At 43.5% G+C, this 27439-nt stretch overlaps 1 protein-coding gene across 1 annotated transcript in view; it reads left to right on the top strand.

Moving 5' to 3' along the window:
• LOC128695107 (uncharacterized) overlaps window positions 1-26871 on the top strand; it is a gene marked incomplete at its 5' end in the record, with an annotated part of 115053 nt that extends 88182 nt beyond the window's left edge. Inside the window, 5 exon segments of the mRNA XM_053785521.2 lie at window positions 11570-11666; window positions 18092-18194; window positions 18860-19178; window positions 25976-26050; window positions 26576-26871. Of these exon segments, the coding sequence (XP_053641496.2) occupies window positions 11570-11666; window positions 18092-18194; window positions 18860-19178; window positions 25976-26050; window positions 26576-26602 (621 nt within the window).
• Window positions 26872-27439: the final 568 nt, after the last annotated feature.

Raw genomic sequence — 27439 nt, 5'->3', positions numbered from 1 at the left:
CTTCCAATCACAGGTTGTGTACGGGTAACTTCCAATCACAGGTTGTGTACTGGTAACTTCCAATCACAGGTTGTGTACTGGTAACTTCCAATCACATGTTGTGTACTGGTAACTTCCAATCACAGGTTGTGTACTGGTGACTGCCAATCACAGGTTGTGTACTGGTGACTGCCAATCACAGGTTGTGTACTGGTGACTGCCAATCACAGGTTGTGTACTGGTGACTGCTACTTACATGATAGATTGTGTTACAAAATGTTAAACTATTTTGTGTGTGTGTGCGTACTCACCTATTTGTGGTTGCAGGGGTCGAGTCACAGCTCCTGGCCCCGCCTCTTCACTGATTGCTACTAGGTCCTCTCTCTCCCTGCTCCATGAGCTTTATCATACCTCGCCTTAAAACTATGTATGGTTCCTGCCTCCACTACGTCACTTTCTAGGCTATTCCACGGCTTGACTACTCTATGACTGAAGAAATACTTCCTAACATCCCTTTGATTCATCTGAGTCTTCAACTTCCAATTGTGACCTCTTGTGTCTGTGTCCCATCTCTGGAACATCCCGTCTTTGTCCACCTTGTCTATTCCGCGCAGTATTTTATATGTCGTTATCATGTCTCCCCTGACCCTCCTGTCCTCCAGTGTCGTCAGGCCGATTTCCCTCAACCTTTCTTCGTAGGACAATCCCCGTAGCTCTGGGACTAGTCTTGTTGCAAACCTTTGCACTTTCTCTAATTTCTTGACGTGCTTGACTAGGTGTGGATTCCAAACTGGTGCTGCATATTCCAGTATGGGCCTGACTTAAATGGTATACAGAGTCTTGAACGAATCCTTACTGAGGTATCGGAACGCTATCCGTAGGTTTGCCAGGCGCCCGTATGCTGCAGCAGTTATCTGATTGATGTGCGCCTCAGGAGATATGCTCGGTGTTATACTCACCCCCAGATCTTTTTGCTTGAGTGAGGTTTGCAGTCTTTGGCCATCTAAACTATATTGTGTCTGCGGTCTTCTTTTCTCTTCCCCAATCTTCATGACTTTGCATTTGGCAGGGTTAAATTCAAGGAGCCAGTTGCTGGACCAGGCTTGTAGCCTGTCCAGGTCTCTTTGTAGTCCTACCTGATCCTCATCCGATTTGATTCTTCTCATTAACTTTTCATCATCTGCAAACAAGGACACTTCTGAGTCTATCTCTTCCGTTATGTCGTTCACATATACCAAGAACAGAACAGGTCCTAGGACTGACTCCTGTGGAACCCCCGCTTGTCACAGGCGCCCACTCTGATACCTCGTCGCGTACCATGACTCGTTGTTGCCTCCCTGTCAGATATTCTCTGATCCATTGCAGTGCCTTTCCTGTTATGTGTGCCTGATCCTCTAGCTTTTGCAGTAACCTCTTGTGAGGAACTGTGTCGAAGGCCTTCTTGCAGTCCAAAAATATGCAGTCGATCCACCCCTCTCTCTCTTGCCTTACTTCTGTCACCTTGTGTGTGTGTGTGTGTGTGTGTGTGTGTGTGTGTGTGTGTACTCACCTAATTCTACTCACCTAGTTGTGACTGCATGAGTCGAGACTCAGCTCCTGGACCCGCCTCTTCACTGGTCGCTACTAGGTCACTATCCTTTCTCCGGGTTTTATCACACCTCTTCTTAAAGCTATGTATGGTACCTGCCTCCACTACATCAGTTTCTAGAGTATTCCACTTCCTGACAACTCTGTGACTGAAGAAATACTTCCTAAGATCCCTGTGATTCATCTGAGCCTTCAGCTTCCAATTGTGACGCCTTGTTGCTGTGTCTCATGTCTGGAACATCCTGTCTCTGTGCACGTCGTCGATTTCTCTCAGTATTTTATTTGTTGTTACCATGCCCACCCCCTGTCCCTCCTGTCCTCCAATATCGTCAGGTCGATTTCCCCGTGTCCTCGTAGGACATGTCCCTTATCTCCGGGACTAGTCTCGTGTCAAACCTTTGCACTTTCTCTAATTTATTGACGTGCTTGGCCAGGTGTGGGTTCCAAACTGTTGCTACATTCTCCAATATGGGCCTGATGCACACGGTGTACAGGGTCCTGAACGACTTCTTAATGAGATGTCGGAATGCTATTCTTAAGTTTGCCAGGCGCCCACATGCTGCAGCAGTTACCTGGCTGATGTGCACCTCAGATTTGCTCAGTATTATACTCACCCCAAGATCCTTTTCCTTGAGTTAGGTTTGTATGTATACTCACCTAATTGTGGTTGCAGGGTTCGATTCATAGCTCCTGGTCCTGCCTCTTCACTGGTCACTACTAGGTCACTCTTCCTGCTCCATGAGCTTTACCATATCTCTTCTTAAAACTATGTATGGATCCTGCCACCACTACATCACTTCCCACACTATTTCACTTCCTGACAACTCTGTGGCTGAAGAAATACTTCTTAACATCCCTGTGATTCATCTGAGTCTTCAGCTTCCAACTGTGACCCCTTGTTGCTGTGTCCCATCTCTGGAACATCCTCTGTCCACCTTGTCGACTTCTCTCAGTATTTTATATGTCGTCATCATATCTCCCCTATCTCTCCTGTCTTCTAGTGTCGTCAGGTCGATTTCCCTTAACCTCTCCTCGTAGGACATGCCCCTTAGCTCCGGGACGAGTCTTGTTGCAAGCCTTTGTAAGGTGCAAAGGTTTGGTGTGGGTTCCAACTGGTGCTGCGTTCTCTAATATAGGCCTAACGTAAACAGTGTACAGGGTCCTGAATGATCCCTTATTATGATGTCGGAATGCTGTTCTTAGGTTTGCTAGGCGCCCGTATGCTGCAGCATTTATTTGGTTGATGTGCGCCTCAGGAGATGTGCCTGATGTTATACTCACCCCAAGATCCTGTTCCTTGAGTGAGGTTTGTAGTCTCTGGCTCTCTAGATTGTACTCCGTCTGCGGTCTTCCTTTCCCTTCCCCAATCTTCATGACTTTGCGCTTGGTGTGGTTGAACTCCAGGAGCCATTTTCTGGGCCCAGCCTGCAGCCTGTCCAGATCCATTTGTAGTTCTGCCTGGTCCTTGTCTGATTGAATTCTTCTCATCAACTTCACATCATCTGCAAACACTGACACCTCTGAGTCTATTTATGTAATTCACAAATACCAGGAACAGCACCGGTTCTAGGACTGACCCCTGTGGAACCCCGCTCGTTATAGGCGCCCACTCTGATACCTCGCCATGCACCATGACTTGCTGTTGTCTTCCTCACAGGTATTCCCTGATCCATTGCAGTGCCTTCCCTGTTATCCCTGCCTGGTTCTCCAACTTTTGCACTAATCTCTTGTGTGGAACTGTGTCAAACGCCTTCTTACACTCCAAAAAAATGCAATGTGCCCACCCCTCTCTCTCTTGTTTTCCTGCTGTCACCATGTCATAGAACTCCAGTAAGTTTGTGACAGGATTTCCCATCCCTGAAACCGTGCTGGCTGCCGTTGGTAAGCTCATTCCTTTCTAGGTGCTCCACCAGCCTTTTCCTGATAATCTTCTCCATGACTTTGTATACTATACATGTCAGTGACACTGGTCTGTAGTTTAATGCTTTGTGTCTGTCTCCTTTTTTAAAAATTGGGACTACATTTGCTGTCTTCCATACCTCAGGTAGTCGCCCTATTTCGATAGATGTGTTGAAGATTGTTGTTAATGGTACACATAGTGCCTCTGCTCCCTCTCTCAGGACCCATGGAGAGAAGTTATCCGGCCCCATCGCCTTTGAGGTATCTAGCTCACTTAGCAGCCTCTTCACTTCTTCCTCGGTTGTGTATGTGTGTGTGTGTGTGTGTGTACTCACCTAGTTGGGGTTGCACGGATAGTCACAGCTCCTGACCCTGCCTCTTCACTGGTCATTACTAGGTCCCTCTTCCTGCTCCATAAGCTTTATCATACCTCTTCTTAAAGCTATATATGGATCCTGCCTCCACTACTTCACTTCCCAGACTATTCCACTTCCTGACAACTCTGTGACTGAAGAAATACTTCATTACATCCCTGTGATTCATCTGAATCTTCAACTACCAATTGTGACCCGTGTGTGTGTGTGTGTGTGTGTGTGTGTGTGTGTGTGTGTGTGTGTGTGTGTGTGTGTGTGTGTGTGCGCGCGCGCGCGTGTGTGTGTGTGTGTGTGTGTGTGTGTGTGTGTACTCACCTACTTCTATTCACCTATTTGTGGTTGCAGGGGTAGATTCATAGCTCCTGGACCCGCGTCTTCACTGGTCGTTAATAGGTCCTCTCTCTCCCTGCTCCATGAGCTTTATCATACCTCGTCTTAAAATTATGTATGGTTCCTGCCTTCACTACGTCGCTTGCCAGACTATGGTTAAAGAAATACTCTCTAACATCCCTTTGACTCATCAGAGTCTTCAATTTCCTATTGTGACCTCTTGTTTCTGTGTCCCATCTCTGGAACATCCTGTCTCTGTCCACCGTGTTAGTTACTCGCAGTAATTTATATGTTGTTATCATGTCTTCCCTGTCCCTCCTGTCCTCCAGTGTCGTCAGGTCGATTTCCCTTAACCTCTCCTCGTAGGACATTTCCCTTAGCTCTGGAACTAGTCTTGTTGCAAACCTTTGCACTTTCTCTAATTTCTTGACGTGCTTGGTCAGGTGTGGATTTCAGACTGGTGCTACATACTCTAATATGGGCCTGACGTACTCGGTGTACAGAGTCATGAACAATTCCATACTAAGGTATCGGAATGCTATCCTCAGGTTTGCCAGGCGCCCATATGCTGCAGCAGTTATCTGGTTGATGTGAGCCTCAGGAGATGTGCTCGGTATTATACTCACCTCAAGATCCTTTTCTCTGAGTGAGGTTTGCAGTCTTTTGCCACCTAGCCCATACTCCGTCTGCGGTCTTCTTTGCCCTTCCCCGATCTTCATGACTTTACATTTGGCAGGGAGGAGCCAGTTGTTGGACTAGGCTTGCAGTCTGTCCAGGTCTTTTTGTAGTCCTATCTGATCCTCATCCGATCTAATTCTCCTCATTAGCTTCACATCATCTGCAAACAAGGACACTTCCGAGTCTGTCCCTTCCATCATGTCATTCACATATACCAAAAATAGCACTGGTCCTAGGACTGACCCCTGCGGAACCCCGCTCGCCACAGGCGCCCACTCTGACACCTCGTTGTACTATGACTCGCTGTTTCCTCCCTGTCAGGTATTCTCTGATCCACTGCAGTGCCCTTTCTGTTATGGATGCCTGATCCTCTAGCTTTTGCACTAATCTCTTGTGAAGAACTGTGTCGAAGGCCTTCTTGCAATCCAAGTAAATACAATCAAGTAAATGCAATTATAAAAATGCTAGACCTGCTTTACACAGCATTGGAAAATAAGGAATATCCGCTAGGAATTTTTATTGACCTAAGAAAAGCGTTTGACACAGTAGACCACGGCATCCTACTCCACAAACTTGACCACTAAGGTATGAGAGGCCATGCGCTTGCATATTTTAAATCCTACCTTTCTAATAGGTATCAGTATGTCACCATTAAAGACACAGCCTCATAAATACGGCCACTTGATACTGGAGTTCTGCAGGGAAGTGTCCTTGGACCCCTGCTCTTCCTCATTTACATCAATGATCTTCCAAACATATCCCAACACCTGAAACCCATTCTCTTTGCTGACGACACGACTTATGTCATCTCCCACCCTGATCTTGGATGACAGCCAATAAACTTACACTTGACACTGGCAAAACCTACTATATTATGTTTGGTAGCAGAGCAGGTGTTGCGCAACTTAACATTAAGATCGACAACACTCTAATTGCCAGACATAATGAGGGCAAATTTCTTGGCCTATACCTCGACAACAACCTAAATTTCAGCACCCATATCCAGCACATAACAAAAAAAGTATCCAAAACAGTGGGGATCCTCTCCAAGATACGATACTACGTGCCGCAAACTGCCCTTCTCATACTATACCATTCACTTACATATCCATACCTCACCTATGCTATCTGTGCTTGGGGTTCAACTGCAGCAACACACCTAAAGCCAATAATAACCCAACAAAAAGCCGCAGTAAGAATAATCACTAAATCCCATCCCTGGCAACACACACCCCCACTCTTCACAGATCTAAACTTACTCCCTGTTCAGTACATCCACACTTACTACTGTGCAATCTATGTCTACATGACCTTAAATTCCAATATTAACCTTGACCTAAAACGCTTTCTTGATAGTTGTGACAGGATCCACAGGCATAACACCAGACACAAACATCTCTATGACATTCCCCGTGTTCTGGAGAGATCTGGAGAGAGTTCAGGGGGTCAACGCCCCCGCGGCCCGGTCTGTGACCAGGCCTCCTTAGGTCAGTGTCCCAGGATGCGACCCACACCAGTCGACTAACACCCAGGTACCCATTTTACTGATGGGGAACATAGACAACAGGTGGAAAGAAACAAGTCCAATGTTTCTACTCTGGCTGGGAATCGAACCCAGGCCCTCACCGTGTGAAGCGAGAGCGTTAACCACCAGGCCACCAGAGCCAGACTAAACCTTTACAAAAATTCAATGTATTTCAAAGGACCTAAAATTTGGAACACCCTACCTGAAAACTCTAGAACTGCAGACACATTCGTCACTTTCAAAACTACAGTTAGAAAACATCTTATCTCCCTGATCCACCCCGACAACTAACTACATGATAACCACCTGGTGGTTCACAATTACACTCACCCACTGACTATAAACCCAGAAATACTAATCTTAAAATAATAAATCCTAACTAGTCATAAGCTTGCCTATGATATTCCAATATAGGCACTTTGTATTGTGCAAAATAAAAGCATTCACATTGCTAAATTCATATATTATGATGTAGTCACTTAGCCTTAATACCATAATCTGTAAGGATTTAATGTTAAGAATTAATCTAAGTCTGTTCGAAATGCCTAGCCATGCTAGGCGTCCTAGTGGCCCCCTCTGTAATTAGTATTTTATAACATGTAAACCACACAATACCCAAAACCTGTAAACCCCACACTGTAACCTTATAGAGAATAAACTTCAATTGAATTTAATTGAATTGAATCTACCCTCCCCTCTCTCTCGTGTCTTACTGCAGTTTCCTTGTCATAAAACTCCAGTAGGTTTGTGACACAGGATTTTCTTTACCTGAATCGGTGCTGGTTGTCGTTTATAAGCTTATTCTGTTCTAGGTGCTCCACCACTCTCCTCCTGATAATCTTCTCCTTGGCTTTGCATACTATACACGTCAATGACACTGCTTTGTAGTTTAGTGCCTCGTGTCTGTCTCCTTTCTTAAAAATGGGGACTACATTTGCCATCTTCCGTACCTCAGGTGTCTGCCTAGTTGCAATAGATGTGTTGAAAATTGTTGTTAGTGGCACACACTAACAACACCCTCTCCAAGGGTCCATGGAGAGATGTCCGGTCCCACCGCCTTTGAGGTATCAAGTTCATTTAGCAGCTTCTTCACCTCCTCCTCAGTTGTACCTCATCCAGCACTTGTATATTCCTTGTTGGTGTACCCTCCTGTTCTGACTTCCCAGAGTCCTTTTTGTCTCCATTGCAAATACTTCCTTAAATCACATGTTGAGCTCCCCACATACTTGGTCGTTTCTCAGCCTGATTACATGGTCCTTGACTGTTGTCTTCCAACTGATGTGGCTTTACAACAGCTTTAGGTTATACTTGACTTTCGATGCTATGTCGTTTTCGTACTGTTGCTTGGCGTCCCTCCAAGAAACGAGTATGCACAGATACTCGTTTTTTGCTCTTCAACTAATCTCTTTATATTCTTGGATCCTTTGTCTTCTGTACATTTTCCATTCTCTTGCATACTTAGTTTTTGCCTCCCTTCACCTTTGGGTAAACCAAGGGCTCGTTCTGGTCTTCCCATTATTTCTGTTGCCCTTGGGAACAAACCTTTCCTCTGCCTTCTTGCATTTTGTTGCCATGTAGTCCATCATTTCGTTTACTGATTTTCCTACCAGTTCTCTTTCCCACTGAACCTCCTACAGGAAGTTCCTCATGCCTGTGTAGTCCCCCCTTTTGCAGTTTGGCTTCTCCCATTCTACTCCTGTGACCCTTTCCACTTGTAACTCTACTATGTATTCAAAGCTCAAAACCATGTGATCACTAGCTCCGAGGGGCCTTTCATATGTAATGTTCTCGATGTCCAAACTACTCAGGGTGATTACAAGGTCCAGTCTTGCTGGTTCATCCTCATCTCTCTGTTTGGTAGTGTCCCTAACATGTTGATGCATGAGGTTTACCAGTACCACATCCATCAACTTGGCTCTCCATGTTTCAGGACTCCCATGTGGCTCCAGGTTTTCCCAATCAATCCCCTTGTGATTGAAATCGCCCATGACTAGCAGCTTTGCTCTACCTGTGTGAGCTCTTCTGGCTACCTCAGTTAGTGCATCCACCATTGCTCTGTTGCTCTCTTCATATTCTTCTCTTGGCTTCCTGCAGTTCTGTGGCGGGTTGTACATCACTGCAATGACTACCTTGTGTCCCCTAGACTGAATTGTACCTACTACATAGTCCATTTTGCCCACTTGGCCATTTCTTCCACTTCCTCAGATCCCCATCGGTTTTAAATGATCCATGCAACTCCTCCCCCTCTGCTCCCTTTAACTTTCCTCAGGATCTGATATCTGGGTGGGAAGAGTGCATCTGTTATCATCCCAGTTAGTTTTGTTTCTGTAAGTGCTATGATGTCTGGGGACATCTCCTTGATTCTATCATGCCACTCTTCACATTTATTTGTTATTCCATCTGCATTTGTGTACCAAACCTTGGGGGAGCAGGAGACCTGGCTGGAAACTATGGGGGGCTTCTGTGGGGTTGGAGTGTGTGATGAGGGAGTGTGGGGGCAGTGGGTACAGTGTGTGGGTGTTACGGTTCGAATCTTAATCTTTAGCCAGGTTAGTGCACTCCGTAACAATACACTTCATAGAATGAGAAGATATTTCCAAACTTAGAAATGTAAGGCACAAATAATAGTTACTCAGTCCTTTCTAGTTTCTTTTTATTTAAAAGCTTAAATAATTCTGAGATATTCACAAATATCTATTAAATATCACTTTGGTCAGAAACTTTCCTTCACACAAGAAAACTCTTAAATAGAATGTACATCACAGACCTCCTCTGGAGACTATGTCAATATGGTCACTACACTTGTTAATGATCAGAGGAATATTACTGCTTCCTCAATAGTAACATTACTTGTAAGCAAGTACATATATTGAGAATTAACACTTTCGCTGAGTAACTCCCTGGCATAAGGAATATATCACAAAGTTCTAAGCTTGACACTGGTCGTCACATCGTAACCTGAAGGTAACAGTATATAATTGTCCGCAGACTTCACTTCACAATAAACCACAAGCTGGTTCAGGAGTTTCTACAACAGAATTCTCTATCCAAGTGAGAATAAGGCGGAGTACTGGACTGGAGGGTAGCTCAGTCAATGCACACTGAGTCGGCAGAGAGAGCGAACTGAATTAACACAGTTAATCCATACATGACATCAACTCGACAAAGGGAAGAGGGAATAGTAGGCTAAACTACCCTCCAAGGACATACCTTGTTTCAACTTTTAGCCAGCTGTTACCTACCTACCTAACATTACTCAAAATACGTAAATATATATATATATATATATATATATATATATATATATATATATATATATATATATATATATATATATATATATATATATATATATATATATTTATATATAAACACATCATACCTGAGTATATTCCTAAATCAGATAATATTATAAACTAGTGGAATCTTTAATTTAGCTAATATTAAAGAAACCCCGAGTATAATATTAAGTGGATAATACATAAATTAATTTCATTATGACCTAGGTCATAACAGTGGGTTTTGGGTTAGATTGTTTGGTTGCATTGGGGTTGTCATGGTTGAGGTCCTTCTGTAGGTGGTTCTGAGGAAGGTTGTATTTGTTCTTCCTCCTGAGTCTGTGTTCTTCTGCTCATCTCCATCTGTGCCTCTCTTTCCTCCTTGTGTCTTTGTACCCTCTCTTTCAGTTTCTGCCTTTCTGTTTGTGTTCTGTCGTGGTCGAGGTACACCCTTTGGTATGTCGGCATGACCCTTGGTCGTGCTTTCTCTTGCAGGATCCTGTTTCAATCTGTTTCTGCCTTGAAAATCACTTTGACTGGCTTTTTTTTTCCTCTCGCAAACTTCCCTATTCTCAGAAAATTTGTCAACTGGGTCATATTATCCTCTCCTATTGCTTTCATGATACTTTCAATTGCTTTTTTTCTCCTCCTGCCTTCTTGCTTTATAAGTTTCCCCTTCAACTTCCTGGTGCCCATAAACAAAAACTGACCTCTCCCTTTCATCCTCCCACTGCATTTCTCTTTGCATCCCCTTAGTCGATTTGGTTGCCTCCACTGCAGGATTTCTTCTTTCAATCTCTTTTCTGTCTGATGTCCCTGTGCTCTGTGGTCTGTCATTTGTTCTTCTCAGCCTTTCCTGGGGACTGCCATGGTCTGTTTGGGCTTCTGCATATAGCTTGGCCCTTTCATTTTCTTCAGTCCCTTCCTTAGTTCCTGGTGTGTCATCATCTTTTCCTTGGCTCCACGGTGGTCTGATAGGACCTTATTCATACAGTTAAACTCCTTTGTTCCCTACAGTCCCCTCGTTTGTAACTGTTGTAGTAGTTTCTGATGTCATGCGAATATGGCTCTTTGGTTCTTTGGACTGTTTCAGCTTTTTTAGTTTCTCTTCTAAGCACTGTATCTTAGCTTCTGCTGCTGTGGCTTGTAGCTCCCAATTTCCTGCTCTCTGCAGCTATCCTCTCTTCCATTTTCTTGCTAAGCTCTTCTAGCTTTCTTCCCCACTTTTCTTCCATTTTCATGAGCTCTGCCACCCAATCCTCCCTCCCAGGCTCATCCAACAGTCCCATGGTTCTCTGTCCTTCTGTTTGGCAACCCATTTTTTTATACCACAGAAAGAAAAAAAATTTTTTTTGTGTGGTCGTTTGTGATGTGTGTGTGTGTGTGTGTGTGTGTGTGTACTCACCTATTTGTACTCACCTATTTGTGGTTGCAGGGGTCGAGTCCTAGCTCCTGGCCCCGCCTCTTCACCGGTTGCTACTAGGCCCTCTCTCTCCCCGCTCCATGAGCTTTATCAAACCTCGTCTTAAAACTGTGTATGGTTCCTGCCTCCACTACGTCATTTTCTAGGCTATTCCACTGCCTTACAACTCTATGACTGAAGAAATACTTCCTACTATCTCTCTGACTCATTTGTGTCTTCAACTTCCAATTGTGGCCTCTTGTTTCTGTGTCCCCTCCCTGGAACATCCTGTCTTTGTCCACCTTGTCTATTCCACGCAGTATTTTATATGTCGTTATCATGTCTCCCCTGACCCTCCTGTCCTCCAGTGAGGTCAGGCCGATTTGTGTGTGTGTGTGTGTGTGTGTGTGTGTGTGTGTGTGTGTGTGTGTGTGTGTGTGTGTGTGTGTGTGTGTGTGTGTGTGTGTGTGTGTGTGTTTAAGAAGCAAGATAACCCAACATGTCATCCTGGTAACAGGCAACTCAGGCTGGTCAGCGGCTGAGTGTGTTGGTCGTGTTAGTGGACCAGAGTACTGGTAGCACTGTCCTCGAGTCCACGCTACTCTCACTTCAAGGTTAGTACTCTCCTCGAGTCCACGCTACTCTCACTTGAAGGTTAGTACTCTTCTAGAGTCCATGCTACTCCCACTTCAAGGTTAGTACTCTCCTAGAGTCCACACTAGCCCCACTTCAGGTTAGAACTCTACTAGAGTCCGCTGAGCACTACCTCAAGGTTAGTGCTCAGCGTTTAGTGATCAGTACTCAGCTCTAAGTACTCAAGACTCACTAGTAAACAGGTGACATGCGCAGATACTCGCAGATAGTTATAGATACTTGTAGATACCTGTAGATACTTATACTTATATATGCTTATAGATACTTGTAGATACTTAAAGATACTTGTAGATATTTGTAGATACTTACAGACACTTGTAGATTCTTGTAGGTACTTATAGATACTTGCATATACTTATAGATATTTGTAGATACTAATAGATACTTGTAGATATGGATACTTATAGATATTTGTAGATAATTATGGATACTTATAGATACTTGAAGATATGGATACTTATAGATACTTGAAGATATGGATACTTATAGATACTTATGAATACTTACAGATACTTCTAGATACTAATAGATAGTTGTTTGTACTTATAGATATTTGTAGATACTTGTAGATATTTATAGATACTTATAGATACTTGTAAATATTTATAGATGCTTGAAGATTCTTATAGATACTTGTAGATACTTATAGATACTTGCAGATGCTTGTAAATACTTATAGATACTTGTAGATACGTTTAGATACTTTTACTCGTAGGTACTTGTAGAGGTGATGGTCATCACAGAACGAGAAGTGTCGTAGTTCCTGGGACCGGCGGCCAGTCACCGGTGACCCGTTGTCTGCCCCGGAAATACTCCCGTCCCCCGGAGATACACTCGTCCCCCGGAGATACACCCGTCCCCCGGAGATACTCCCGTCCCCTGGAGATACTCCCGTCCCCTGGAGAACACCCGTCCCTCGTTAGATACTCTCGTCCCCCGGAGATACTCCCGTCCCTCGGAGATGCACCCGTCCCCCCGGAGATAGTCCCGTCCCCTGGAGATACACCCGTCCCCTGGAGATACACCCGTCCCATAGAGATACTCCCGTCCCTCGGAGATACACCCGTCCCCTGGAGATACACCCGTCCCCTGGAGATACACCCGTCCCCCGGGGATACTCCCGTCCCCTGGAGATACACCCGTCCCATGGATGGAGATACACCCGTCCCCTGGAGATACTCCCGTCCCCCGGAGATACATTCGTCCCCCGGAGATGCACCCGTCCCCCGGAGATACTCCCGTCCCCTGGAGATACTCCCGTCCCCTGGAGAACACCCGTCCCTCGTTAGATACTCTCGTCCCCCGGAGATACTCCCGTCCCCCGGAGATACTCCCGTCCCCCGGAGATGCACCCGTCCCCCCAGAGATAGTTCCGTCCCCTGGAGATACACCCGTCCCCTGGAGATACTCCCATCCCCCGGAGATACACCCGTCCCCCCAGAGATAGTTCCGTCCCCTGGAGATACACCCGTCCCCTGGAGATACTCCCATCCCCTGGAGATGCACCCGTCCCCCGGAGATGCACCCGTCCCCCCAGAGATAGTTCCGTCCCCTGGAGATACACCCGCCCCCCGAAGATACTCCTGTCCCCTGGAGATACACCCGTCCCCTGGAGAAACACCCTCCCCTTGAGATACTCCAGTCCCCCGGAGATACACCCGTCCCCTGGAGATACACCCGTCCCCAGGAGATACTCCCGTCCCCTGGAGATACACCCGTCCCCTGGAGATACACCCGTCCCCCGGAGATACTCCCGTCCCCTAGAGATACACCCGTCCTCTGGAGATACACCCGTCCCCTGGAGACACTACCATCCCCCGGAGATACTCCCGTCCCACAGAGATACACCCGTCCCCCGGAGACACTACCGTCCCCCGGAGATACTCCCGTCCCCCAGAGATACACCCGGCCCCCGGAGATACTCCCGTACCCCGGAGATACTCCCGTACCCCGGAGATAGTCCCGTCCCCATGAGATACTCCCGTCCCCCGGAGTTACAGTGTACATAAAATACCGTCACGAGACATATACCGTCACGAGACATATACCGTCACGAGACATACCGTCACGAGACATATACCGTCACGAGACATATACCGTCACGAGACATACCGTCACGAGACATACCGTCACGAGACAAACCGTCACGAGACATACCGTCACGAGACATATACCGTCACGAGACATACCGTCACGAGACATATACCGTCACGAGACATACCGTCACGAGACATATACCGTCACAAGACATACCGTCACGAGACATATACCGTCACGAGACATACCGTCACGAGACATATACAGTCACGAGACATATACCGTCACGAGACATACCGTCACGAGACATACCGTCACGAGACATATACCGTCACGAGACATATACCATCACGAGACATACCGTCACGAGACATATACCGTCACGAGACATACCGTCACGAGACATATACCGTCACGAGACATATACCGTCACGAGACATATACCGTCACGAGACATACCGTCACGAGACATATACCGTCACGAGACATACCGTCACGAGACATACCGTCACGAGACATATACCGTCACGAGACATATACCGTCACGAGACATACCGTCACGAGACATATACTGTCACGAGACATATACCGTCACGAGACATACCGTCACGAGACATATACCGTCACGAGACATATACCGTCACGAGACATACCGTCACGAGACATATACCGTCACGAGACATATACGAGACGTCACGAGACATACCGTCACGAGACATATACTGTCACGAGACATATACCGTCACGAGACATACCGTCACGAGACATATACCGTCACGAGACATATACCGTCACGAGACATACCGTCACGAGACATATACCGTCACGAGACATATACCGTCACGAGACATACCGTCACGAAACATATACTGTCACGAGACATATACCGTCACGAGACATATACCGTCACGAGACATATACCGTCACTAGACATACCGTCACGAGACATATACCGTCACGAGACATATACCGTCACGAGACATACCGTCACGAGACATATACCGTCACGAGACATATACCGTCACGAGACATACCGTCACGAGACATATACTGTCACGAGACATATACCGTCACGAGACATATACCGTCACGAGACATATACCGTCACGAGACATACCGTCACGAGACATATACCGTCACGAGACATATACCGTCACGAGACATATACCGTCACGAGACATATACTGTCACGAGACATATACCGTCACGAGACATATACCGTCACGAGACATATACCGTCACGAGACATACCGTCACGAGACATATACTGTCACGAGACATATACCGTCACGAGACATATACCGTCACGAGACATATACTGTCACGAGACATATACCGTCACGAGACATATACCGTCACGAGACATATACCGTCACGAGACATACCGTCACGAGACATATACTGTCACGAGACATATACCGTCACGAGACATATACCGTCACGAGACATATACCGTCACGAGACATACCGTCACGAGACATATACCGTCACGAGACATATACCGTCACGAGACATATACCGTCACGAGACATACCGTCACGAGACATACCGTCACGAGACATATACCGTCACGAGACATACCGTCACGAGACATATACCGTCACGAGACATACCGTCACGAGACATATACCGTCACGAGACATACCGTCACGAGACATATACCGTCACGAGACATATACTGCTACATAAAGCTACAAGTCAACCCTGAAACCACCAAATATTAACACAGTAAACATTTGAAATTAAAATGAAAAGAATGGAAGTGACCTCACAAATACTTTTACTCGTAGATACTTATAGATACTTGTAGATACCTATAGATGCTTGCAAATACTTTTAGATCCTTTTATATACTTATAAATACTTGTAGATAATTATGGATACTCGCAGATACTTGTGGATACTTGTCTTCCATCGAGGCAGGGTGACCCAAAAAGAAAGAAAATCCCCAAAAAGAAAATACTTTCATCATCATTCAACACTTTCACCTCACTCACACATAATCACTGTCTTTGCAGAGGCGCTCAGAATACAACAGTTTAGAAGTATATACGTATAAAGATACACAACATATCCCTCCAAACTGCCAATATCCCAAACCCCTCCTTTAAAGTGCAGCATTGTACTTCCCATTTCCAGGACTCAAGTCCGGCTATATAAAAATAACCGGTTTCCCTGAATCCCTTCACTAAATATTACCCTGCTCACACTCCAACAGATCGTCAGGTTCCAAATACGATTCATCTCCATTCACTCCTAACACGCTCACGCACACTTGCTGGAAGTCCAAGCCCCTCACCCACAAAACTTCCTTTACTCCCTCCCTCCAACCTTTTCAAGGACGACTCCTACCCCGCCTTCCTTTCTCTACAGATTTATACACTCTCCATGTCATTCTACTTTGATCCAACCTCTCTAAATGACCAAACCACCTCAACAACCCCTCTTCTTCCCTCTGACTAATACTTTTATTAACTCCACACCTTCTCCTAATTTCCACACTCTGAATTTCCTGCATAATATTTACACCACACATTGCCCTTAGACAGGACATCTCCACTGCCTCCAAACGTCTCTTCGCTGCAACATTTACAACCCAAGCTTCACACCCTTTTAAGAGTGTTGGTACCACTATACTTTCATATATTCCCTTCTTTGCCACCATAGATAAATTTTTTTTGTCTCTACAGATACCTCAACGCACCACTCACCTTTTTTCCTTCATCAATTCTATGATTAACCTCATCCTTCATAAATCCATCCGCCGACACGTCAACTCCCAAGTATCTGAAAACATTCACTTCTTCCATACTCCTCCTCCCCAATTTGATATCCAATTTTTCTTTATCTAAATCATTTGATACCCTCATCACCTTACTCTTTTCTATGTTCACTTTCAACTTTCTACCTTTACACACATTCTCAAACTCATCCACTAACCTTTGCAATTTTTCTTTAAAATCTCCCATAAGCACAGTATCATCAGCAAAAAGTAACTGTGTCACTTCCCATTTTGTATTTAATTTCCCATAATTTAATCCCACCCCTCTCCCGAACACCCTAGCATTTACTTCTTTTACAACCCCATCTATAAATATATTAAACAACCATGGTGACATTACACATCCCTGTCTAAGACCTACTTTTACCGGGAAGTATTCTCCCTCTCTTCTACACACCCTAACCTGAGCCTCACTATCCTCATAAAAACTCTTTACAGCATTTAGTAACTTACTACCTATTCCATATACTTGCAACATCTGCCACATTGCTCCCCTATCCACTCTATCATATGCCTTTTCTAAATCCATAAAAGCAATAAAAACTTCCCTGCCTTTATCTAAATACTGTTCACATATATGCTTCAATGTAAACACTTGATCTACACATCCCCTACCCACTCTAAAACCTCCTTGCTCATCTACAATCCTACATTCTGTCTTGCCTCTTATTCCTTCAATAATAACCCTACCATACACTTTTCCTGGTATACTCAGTAAACTTATTCCTCTATAATTTTTATAGTCTCTTTTGTCCCCTTTCCCTTTATATAAAGAAACTATACATGCTCTCTGCCAATCCCTAGGTACCTTCCCCTCTTTCATACATTTATTAAATAAAAATGCCAACCACTTTAACACTATATCCCCCCTGCTTTTAACATTTCTGTCATGATCCCATCAGTTCCAGCTGCTTTACCCCCTTTCATTCTACGTAATGCCTCACGCACCTCCCCCACACTCACATCCTGTTCTTCTTCACTCCTAAAAGATGTTATACCTCCCTGGGCAGTGCATGAAATTACCGCCTCTTTTTCTTCGTCGACATTTAAAAGTTCCTCAAAATATTCTCGCCATGTACCCAATACCTCCATCTCCCCATCTACTAACTCCCCTTCTCTGTTTTAACTGACAAATCCATTCGTTCCCTAGGCTTTCTTAATTTCTTTAACTCCAATTTTTTTTTTTTTTCATTAAAATTTCTTGACAGGGCCTCTCCCACTCTTATTTGCTCTCCTTTTACACTCTCTCACCACTCTCTTCACCTTTCTTTTACTCTCCATATACTCTGCTCTTCTTATAACACTTCTGCTTTGTAAAAACCTCTCATAAGCTAACTTTTTCTCTTTTATCACACCTCTTACTTCATCATTCCACCAATCACTCCTCTTTCCTCCTGCACCCACCCTCCTATAACCACAAACTTCTGCCCCACATTCTGATACTGCATTTTTAAAACTATTCCAATCCTCTTCAACCCACCCCCCCCACTACTCATACTGGCACCAGCCCACCTTTCTGCCAATAGTTGCTTATATCTCACCCGAACATATATATATCGTCAACAGTGCCAGACGAAAGCAGCAAGACACCAGCCTGGGTTATCGTTGTCTCGGTACTTGGTTCGGTCTTCGGTGCGGCCCTTATTGTATTCATCGCTGCCGTCGTTTAGTAAGTATCTGCCTGGATGACTGTCTCTCTGCTGTAATGGCTGTCAGTCTGCTGTGATGGCTGTCGGCCTCCTGTGATGGCTGTCCGCCTGCTGTGATGGCTGTCAGCCTCCTGTGACGGCTGTCGGCCTCCTGTGATGGCTGTCGGCCTCCTATGATGGCTGTCGGCCTCCTGTGATGGCTGTCGGCCTGCTGGGATGGCTGTCGGCCTCCTGTGATGGCTGTCCGCCTGCTGTGATGGCTGTCAGCCTCCTGTGACGGCTGTCGGCCTCCTGTGATGGCTGTCGGCCTCCTGTGATGGCTGTCAGCCTCCTGTGATGGCTGTCAGCCTCCTGGGATGGCTGTCGGCCTGCTATCTAGCAGATTCTACACATCAGTAACACAGTACTCTCAACCCATTATTGAAATCTGAAAAAAAAAAACTCCCTGGAAAAACACAACATAATATTAAATCTGTATTTATGTGTTAAAAAAAAATAATGAATATATCTGGTATTCACGATTTACATTATGTCACTTTTTTCACGATTTCCAACATGCATATGTTGGACACATATTTGGAACACACGTATTTAGGAAATGCATGTTTCCAGCTGACGCATTCGTGTTATTGTTATATGTTCTTTTAAGTAGGAAGCGTATTTAAGAATACTTTTCTGGCGACAGTAAGAAGCAGCAGGTGCGGAAGTCAGGTGGTGGAGGTGGGACGCAGATGACAGGTGGTGGAGGTGGGACGCAGATGACAGGTGGTGGAGGTGGGTCGTTGCAGGGGTCTGCCCACTCAACCCCCATACAGAGAACAGCCCATGATCCGTACAGTGCAGCCCACTACAGCCCCCAGCGCATTCCACCGCCCCGTGACCTGTACATAGATACTAGCTTCAGCCCCAGGAGAGACGTTCACGATCTTTACAATGACGGGAGGTACAGTCCTGGGCACTCCAGTCACTCCAGCTACCAACATGCCCAGTCTTCTGTGGAACCGGTGGGTATTATACTCTTTTGTGCCCTGCTATTTTTTATCTTTTCTCTGTCTCTCGTGTGGGAGACAGAAAATAGAAGAGAGATAACCGCAAAACAGCCACCTTGACTATTTTTCAATTCGATTCAAAGTTTATTCTCTATAAGGATTACAATGCTGAGTTTACAGAAATTTGGTTATTGTGTGGTTTACATGTAGTAAAATTGTGATTACAGAGTGTACCACTAGAACGCTTAGCATGGCTAGGCATTTCGGGCAGACTTAGTTTTATTCTTAATTGTAAAATATTACAAATTATGAGGTAAGTTGGTATTATGGCTAAGTGACTAAATACTAGTTTGTGAGTTTAGCAATGTGAATGCTTTTGTTTTGGCACAGTACATAGTTTCAGTATTGGAGTATCACAGGATTCATTATTTTAAGATTGAGATTAATATTTCTGTTTATGGTCAAATGAGTGAGTGAGTGTGTGAACCACCAGGTGGTATTCGTGTAGTTAGTTGACGGGGTGTATCAGGGAGATAAGATGTTTTCTAATGGTAGTTTTGAAGGTGATGAATGTGTCTGCAGTTCTAGAGTTCTCAGGTAGGGTATTCCAGATTTTAGGGCCTTTGACATACATTGAATTTTTGTAAAGGTTTAGCCGGACACAGGGAATGTCGTAGAGATGTTTGTATCTGGTGTTATGCCTGTGGGTTCTGTCACAACTATCAAGAAAGCGGTTTAGGTCAAGGTTGATATTAGAGTTTAAGGCCCTGTAGATGTAGATTGCACAGTAGTAAGTGTGGATGTACTGAACAGGGAGTAAGTTTAGGTCTATGAAGAGTGGGGGGGTGTGTTGCCAGGGATGGGATTTAGTGATTATTCTTACTGCAGCTTTTTGTTGGGTTATTATTGGCTTTAGGTGTGTTGCTGCAGTTGATCCCCAAGCACAAATAGCATAGGTGAGGTATGGATAAATGAGTGGTATAGTGTGAGAAGGGCATTTTGCGGCACGTAGTATCGTATCTTGGAGAGGATCCCAACCGTTTTGGATACTTTTTTGATTATATGCTGGATATGGGTGCTGAAATTTAGGTTGTTGTCAAGGTATAAGCCTAGGATTTGCCCCCATTATTTCTGGTAATTAGAGTGTTGTTAATCTTAATGTTAATTTGTGCATCTCCTGCTCTGCTACCAAACATAATATAGTAGGTTTTGTCAGTGTTAAGCGTAAGTTTATTGGCTGTCATCCAAGTCGATATTTTAATCAGCTCCTCATTCACAATGGTGTTGAGGGTGGCAAGATTAGGGTGAGAGATGACATAAGTCGTGTCATCAGCAAAGAGAATGGGTTTCAGGTGTTGGGATACGTTTGGAAGGTCATTGATGTATATGAGGAAGAGCAGGGGACCAAGGACACTTCCCTGCGGAACTCCAGTATCAAGTGGCCGTGTTGCTGATGCTGTGTCTTTAATGGTGACGTACTGATACCTATTAGTAATGTAAGATTTGAAATAAGCAAGCGCATGGCCTCTTATACCGTAATGATCAAGTTTGTGGCGTAGGATGTCGTGGTCTACTGTGTCAAAAGCTTTTCTTAGGTCAATAAAAATTCCTAGTGGATATTCCTTATTTTCCAATGCTGTGTAAAGCAGATCTAGCATTTTTATGATTGCATCATTAGTGCTTTTATTTTTCCTGAATCCAAATTGGCAGGGGGTTGAGTATGTTTTGAGCCATTATAAATGAATACAGTCTCCTGTGCACGAGATTCTCAAAGATTTTGGATAGCAATGGTAAGTTAGATATTGGCCTATAGTTGTTTAAGTCTGTAGGGTCACCACCTTTATGTATTGGTGTAACCCTTGCCATCTTGAGTAGTTTCGGGAAGGTGCTAGTCTCTAGTGACTTGTTAAAAAGTAATGAAATAGCATGCAAAAGGACATGGGCCGCTCACTTGTACAGTAATGGTGGGACATGAGACAGATTCCCCGAGTTATTTTTAAGTGACTTTATAATCTCAGTGACTTCCGTGGGCTCAGTTGGTGCAAGATAGAAGGAATTAGGGAAATTCCCATCTAGGTAGTCCCCGGCATGGGCATTGGTATGTGGGATTTTACTGGCGAGATTAGATCCTATGGTTGAGAAGAAGTCGTTTATCTTGTTAGCTGTGTCAGTGGGATGTAGTGGTGTTTCATTAGGTTTAGTTAGGACAATATTCTTGGTTTTTCTCAGTTTGTGGGTCCCTAGAATCTGAGAGAGTGTTTTCCAGGTCTTTTTTATATCTCCTCTAGTGTCTGTGAATCTGCTGGAGTAGTATAGTTGTTTGGCTTTCTTTATTACTTTGGTGAGAGCTGATGAATAGTGTTTAAGAATATCTTTGTGTATTAAGCCCTGTCTATATTGCTTTTCATATTGGTGTTTCTTGTCAATGGATTTCAGAATGGTGCTGGTTAGCCATGGGCAACCAAGCCGTTTGTTTGTGATCTGTTTTGTTTTTATAGGACAATGTTTGTTGTATAGTCTAAGTAATTTGTTAAGAAAAATGTCTGTCCAGTCATCAATACCATTGGCCTTGGAGAATTCTGTAGGCCAATCAACAGTCTCTAGGTCAGCTGTGAACTTCCTTACTGAGGCCTCGTCATGGAGTCTAAATGAGACTTTGTTGTATTCAAGTGGTGGTTTACTAATGTTTGTCAGGAGGAAGGTAGGGTAGTGGTCTGTAGTGCTATCTGTGATTATCCCTGATTTAAGGGGGGCTAGTATATTGGTCCATATGTGGTCTATTATGGTTGCACTTGTCTCAGTGAGCCTGGTTGGTTTAGTTATTGTTGGTATGAGAAGTGTGTTGTTCATATTGTTGATGAAATCAGTTACAGGCTGATCATCTAGTAAGCCAAGGTTGATGTTGAAGTCTCCAGCTAAGAGAAGGTGGTGCTTATTCATTTGTCTGTTTGTTATTATTGACTTTAATTTTTCACTGAAATTTGGGATGTTTGTGTGAGGTATCCGGTAAATGGCACTGATTGTTATAGGCGTCTTAAGGTTTTTTACAGTAAAATTAGCAAAAATGTATTCCCCATATTCATCACTAAAGCAAGTGGTGCTAAGACAAGATAATTGGTTAGAGTAATAGATTGCAATACCACCCCCAACTTGGTTTGGTTTGCAGTTGTGAATTGCTGTGTATCCTGGTAGAGGGTAGATATCTATTGTGTCCTGCTTAAGCCAGGTCTCAGTAAGAATAATGCAGGAGAAGGGTGTCTTTAGTGATTCAAGGAGTGCTAGGAGGTCATCATAGTGTTTGCTTAAGGACCTGATGTTGTAGTTAAGTACTGATAGACTTTTAGCATTGTTTAGGATAGTGGTGGCTTGTGATGCTGTGTAATAAAGGCAGTTACTTTCCAATAGGTTTTGATTGGGTGTCAGATTATGGAGGTTTAGATCAGGGTCAACGTGATCAATCATCTTCTAGGTTTAAATTATGGTTATTTATATCCTGAGTTGTGTGTTGAGTTCTAGTACTGATATCTGTAGTGGTGGGAAGTTTGGACAAGTATATAGCTAGAGTATTTTGGTCATGTAGAGTATAGTCACTACTACACATAATGAAGTTGATGTTGTCTATGTGTTGTGCTGGAATGAACTAAAGTACAACTAGGTATAAACTAGTAATATAAAAATACAAATTACAAATAGAACAAGACTCTCACTTGTAATTGCACTAAGGTCTAATAATGACTTTTGTGGAGTCTATGTTTTGAGCTAGAGTGAGCTAAAGTACAGTAGGTTTAATCTAATAATATAAAAGTACAAATTAAAAATAGCACTAGTCTCTCACTAGTAATTGCACAATGGTCTAATATAGTGAATTTGGTATTGACTATGTATTGAGCTAGAATGAGCTATAGTACAACTAGGTTTAGTCTAATAATATAAAAGTACAAATTACAAATAGCACCAGTCTCTCACTAGTAATTACACTATGGTCTAGTATAGTGAATTTGGTATTGACTATGTATTGAGCTAGAATGAGCTAGAGTAAAACTGTGATTAATCTAATAATATAATAAAGGAACAAGACTCTCAATTGTAATTGCACTAAGGTCTTATATAAGTTGTTTACAAGAATTAAAGTATAATTAGATTTAAATTGACAGGATAAAATACACAAATTAAGGTAGCAAAAGAATAATAAAAAAAATGATAAAAATAAAAATGGCAATGACTTGGTTATAATATGCTAGTAAGATGGTAGACAGGATAATATAAAAGTTGTAGTTGAAAATACTAGTTTAAAAAAGTATGGAATAAAAATGGTCAATAAAAGAAGTTTACAATAATTTTGATCAATATAGCTTAAAGTAAAATTGGGCAATAATAGGGATTTAGAATAAAATTGGGCAATTGAGTATTTTTTAAAGTGAGGTAGAATTATTGAAGACAAGTTATGGTTAGTTTATAAAAAAATAAGATGGAACAGTGATGTGGTAAGTTGTAAAAAAGGAGATAGATTCTGTAGATATTAAACACAATTAAGACTATGAGGTAGAATGGTCGTTGAATACAACAATGACAATCAAAAGTAGTTGGGGTATTAGAATTTTAGGGGGGCACAAATTTATGACAATATAACACTAACGGTGGACTATGGGTATTATCTGCACTTTACTCTGATTCTGTTAGTCCAGCCTCACTTAGGAATGTTTTAAGGTCATGTTCTGTGGAGATGAAGTATCTCTTCCCAGTGGGCTGTTTCCTAACTCCTATTTTTCCATCCCTCACAAAGCACTGGTGGATTTTTTGGGCATAGCGCAATTTTCTTAGCCGATAAAGAAGGTTTTGTCTTGTTTTGGTAAGGCACTCATTGACGTAAACATCAGTTTTCATAGAAATAGATGTTTTTAGTAGGTTGTTTCTTTGTAGGCTAGTTTGGAATTTTAACAGCACTGTTTTTTTACCTGCTTGGTAGCCCATCAGTTTGCAATCCTTTAGGTCATCACTACGTATGTTAAGGCGAAGGTGGTCCTTGATAAGCTGTAGGGTGGTCTCCATGCAGGTCTCTTGGGTGACTGTGGCTGGGAGATGTTTGCTGTTAACTACAACAGCGTCAGATAGCTGCTGTTGGTCATTATGGTCTTGGAAGTTGGTTATGACATTGGCAAGTTGTTGGTCCACTCTTGATCTTTCCTCTGTAATGTTGGTAGTAAGTAGGGTGACTTGGTCTTTTAGAGTGTTGATGGTGTCTAGGGACCGGGTGTGGGTGTTGCTTTGTTGTTCTAGAGTGTCTAGTTTATGTTCTAGAGCAGTGATCTTGTTGAGGTAATCTGCATTGCTAGCCTTTAGTTCCTGCATTTCTTGAGTTAGTTTGGTGATCGTTTGGTTCTGAATCATAAGGAGTTTAGCTATTTCTGGGTCGGTGATCTTGACATCAAATACTGGGAAGGAGTTATCTTGGACTGTAGAGGCGGCCATGTTTGTTGTTGTCTGTCGTGTGTTGTGGTGGTGTCGGTGGGTGATGAGGGTTGTGTCCTGGCTGGCAGTACCACAAGTTTTCCTCGTGTTATTACTGCTCTCACCTTTGATGTTAGGAGTCCTTAGCTGGTTACTGGATCTTCTTTTATTGTTCTGACCCTTGTCCATTGGCTGTGGCTTCGGGTGAATAGTAGGCGATGGGTGATGGGTGAATGTTGTGGAGTATCACTTCAGTGGCAGCGGGGTAGGAGTTGCTAGTACGAGTCCTATTAGTTGGTAAATTTGTGAACTTTTGGGTGATTTCTGCAGTTGCTTTATATCATTCTGGGTATCCACACATGTTAGTGTTATGCGGGTCTTGATTAGGTCATCACTGGGCTGCTGGGAACCTCAGGTAGAAGTAAAAATAGAGGACAAGGTTCCTGTTGCCGCTGCCGCTGCCACAACACAAGACACATTGGGGCTATCCCAGGTAATTTACACGTATGTTACTACCTGGAGGGTGTTACGGGGGTCAACGCCCCCGCGACTCGGTCCTTGACCAGGCCTCCTGGCGGATCAGGCCCCGATCAGCTAGGCTGTTACTGCTGGCCGCACGTAGTCCAACGTACGAACCACAGCCTGGCTGTTCAGGTACTGACTTTAGGTATCTGCCCAGCTCCCTCTTGAAGGCAGTCAGGGGTTTATTGGTACTTGCGGGTATATTGGGCGGGTATGTTGGGTGGGTATGTTAGGTGGGTACGTTGGGTGGGAGGCTGTGGAACAGTCTTGGGTCCCGGACACTATGTATGATAATTATACTTATATGTACCTGTACCTGAATAAGCTAACTAGTCGCCAGTAACCTCAGAACGCCTCATCCGATCGGCTTCAAATTGTCCCCAGCTTTGGTGTGCTGTAACGAACGACTGTCGGTAGATAAATTGAATAATTGGACCACAGGGTTCGAATCCCCCGGGTCACTTCTCCTGACAAATAAACAAGTGTTCGTTTGTAACGTGAAGTGGGTTTTTTTCGTGTTCTTGTTCAAACAAGTTGTCTCTGCTAGCTGGGCCCGTGGCCTGGTAGGTAACCACGAACACACTAAGTGTCCGTGGTTCAATTCCCGGTGGAACATTGAGTGTGTTTCCTTACACCTTTCGTCCTGTTCACCTAGCAGTAATCAGGTACATGGGTGTTAGTCGACTGGTGTGGGTCGCATCCTGGGGGACAAGATTGAAGGACTGCAATGGAAATAAGACAGACAGTCCTGGATGAAGCACTAACTCTCTTGGGTTATCCTGGGTGGCTAACCCTCGAGATTAAATATACGAACAAAATCTTATCTTATGTTATCTCACCAGGTGGTCAGTTACATCCCCAAGGCGAGCTTGAAACCACGAGGGACGTCGTCACGGTTCGACTCCCCACAGTCCTCGGTAAGACCACCACCACCACCTTCCTTCACTTCCACAGATAATCTCTCTGCTCCAAAAAGATAATTAGAATAACCATTAATTTTTAAAGGGGTGGACAGGTAAGCCAGTAGAAGGCCTCGGTCAGATGACCAAAAGCTCCAGCTGCGGGTCATCATAAGACTAAGACCCGCGTCAGGAAACACTTGTCTTGTTTCCTGACAAACCTTACCTTACCTAACCTACCTGCTCCAGGGGCTCTTCATCCCAGGAGGTGGAGCTATTACCTTCTATTTCCTCGGATCATATTTCTCAGTCATTGTTTAAATCCTGTAAGTTTAGCGGATTTAATAATAATAGTAATAAATAATAATAATAATAATAATAATAATAATAATAATAATAATAATAATAATAATAATAATAATAATAATATTAATAATAATAATAATAATAATAATAATATTATTATTATTATTATTATTATTATTATTATTGTTATTATTATTATTATTATTAATAATAATAACTGGACATCATTGTTTTCAGAGGCATAGCGACAGAAGCAGATACTGAGGATTCTGAAGACTTGTGATTCCTTATCATACACCTTACGGGGCTTTTAAACAACACCTGGAGCTTCCAAACACCACCTGTAATGTCTCTAAACACCATCTGGAGTTTCCAAACACCACTTGGAGTTTCCAGTCACTGAAGACTTCAGAAACAATAAAAATATTATAAACATAGTCTGAAGGTTCCAATCACCGTGTGAAGGTTCTGGTATCAACAAGAGGGTTTAGAAACTGTCTCAACCAGTGGCTCACAACCTTTTTTTTTTTTTTGCGTCATGCCACACCTCTATACCACAGCAAAAAATGTGTCCACTGGTATAAAAGCAAATTTGGGGTGTTAAAAAGGCATAATAGTATAAACCTTGGTAATTAATACCGACAAATTGGTTTAATTTGTGTCACTTCTCACTCTCCGCCTATATATAATGTCACATTAATCTGGGTGTGTTAGAAGTGATCAAGTTCCCAGGACAGAGACGTTTTCTAATAAATATATTCTATTGTTTGCTTACCTGTTTTTTTTTAAACCAAAATGCATAATATTTTCCAGAGATGCAGTACAGCAAAATTATTTTTTTTAGTAACTTACCAAGCTCAAGTTTAGGTTCATCAACTTTGAAAATCTTAAGTTAGTGAGATCCTTGAACTTAGGGGTACAGTTGTTAATTGGGTATATTCATAACCATGACTTTTGTTGAGATGGGCGGGTAAGCCAGTGGAAGGACTCGAACATATGGCCAGAAGCTCCAGCTGTGTGTAGTCATATTACTAAGACCCGCGTCAAGAAGCACTTGTAATATTCCCTGACAAACATTATACCCTCACCTTGATGCTTGAT

The sequence above is a fragment of the Cherax quadricarinatus genome, chromosome 35, assembly GCF_038502225.1.
Source record: "Cherax quadricarinatus isolate ZL_2023a chromosome 35, ASM3850222v1, whole genome shotgun sequence".
Classification (NCBI taxonomy): Eukaryota; Metazoa; Arthropoda; class Malacostraca; order Decapoda; family Parastacidae; genus Cherax; species Cherax quadricarinatus.
This window is presented reverse-complemented; position numbering and strand designations above follow the sequence as displayed.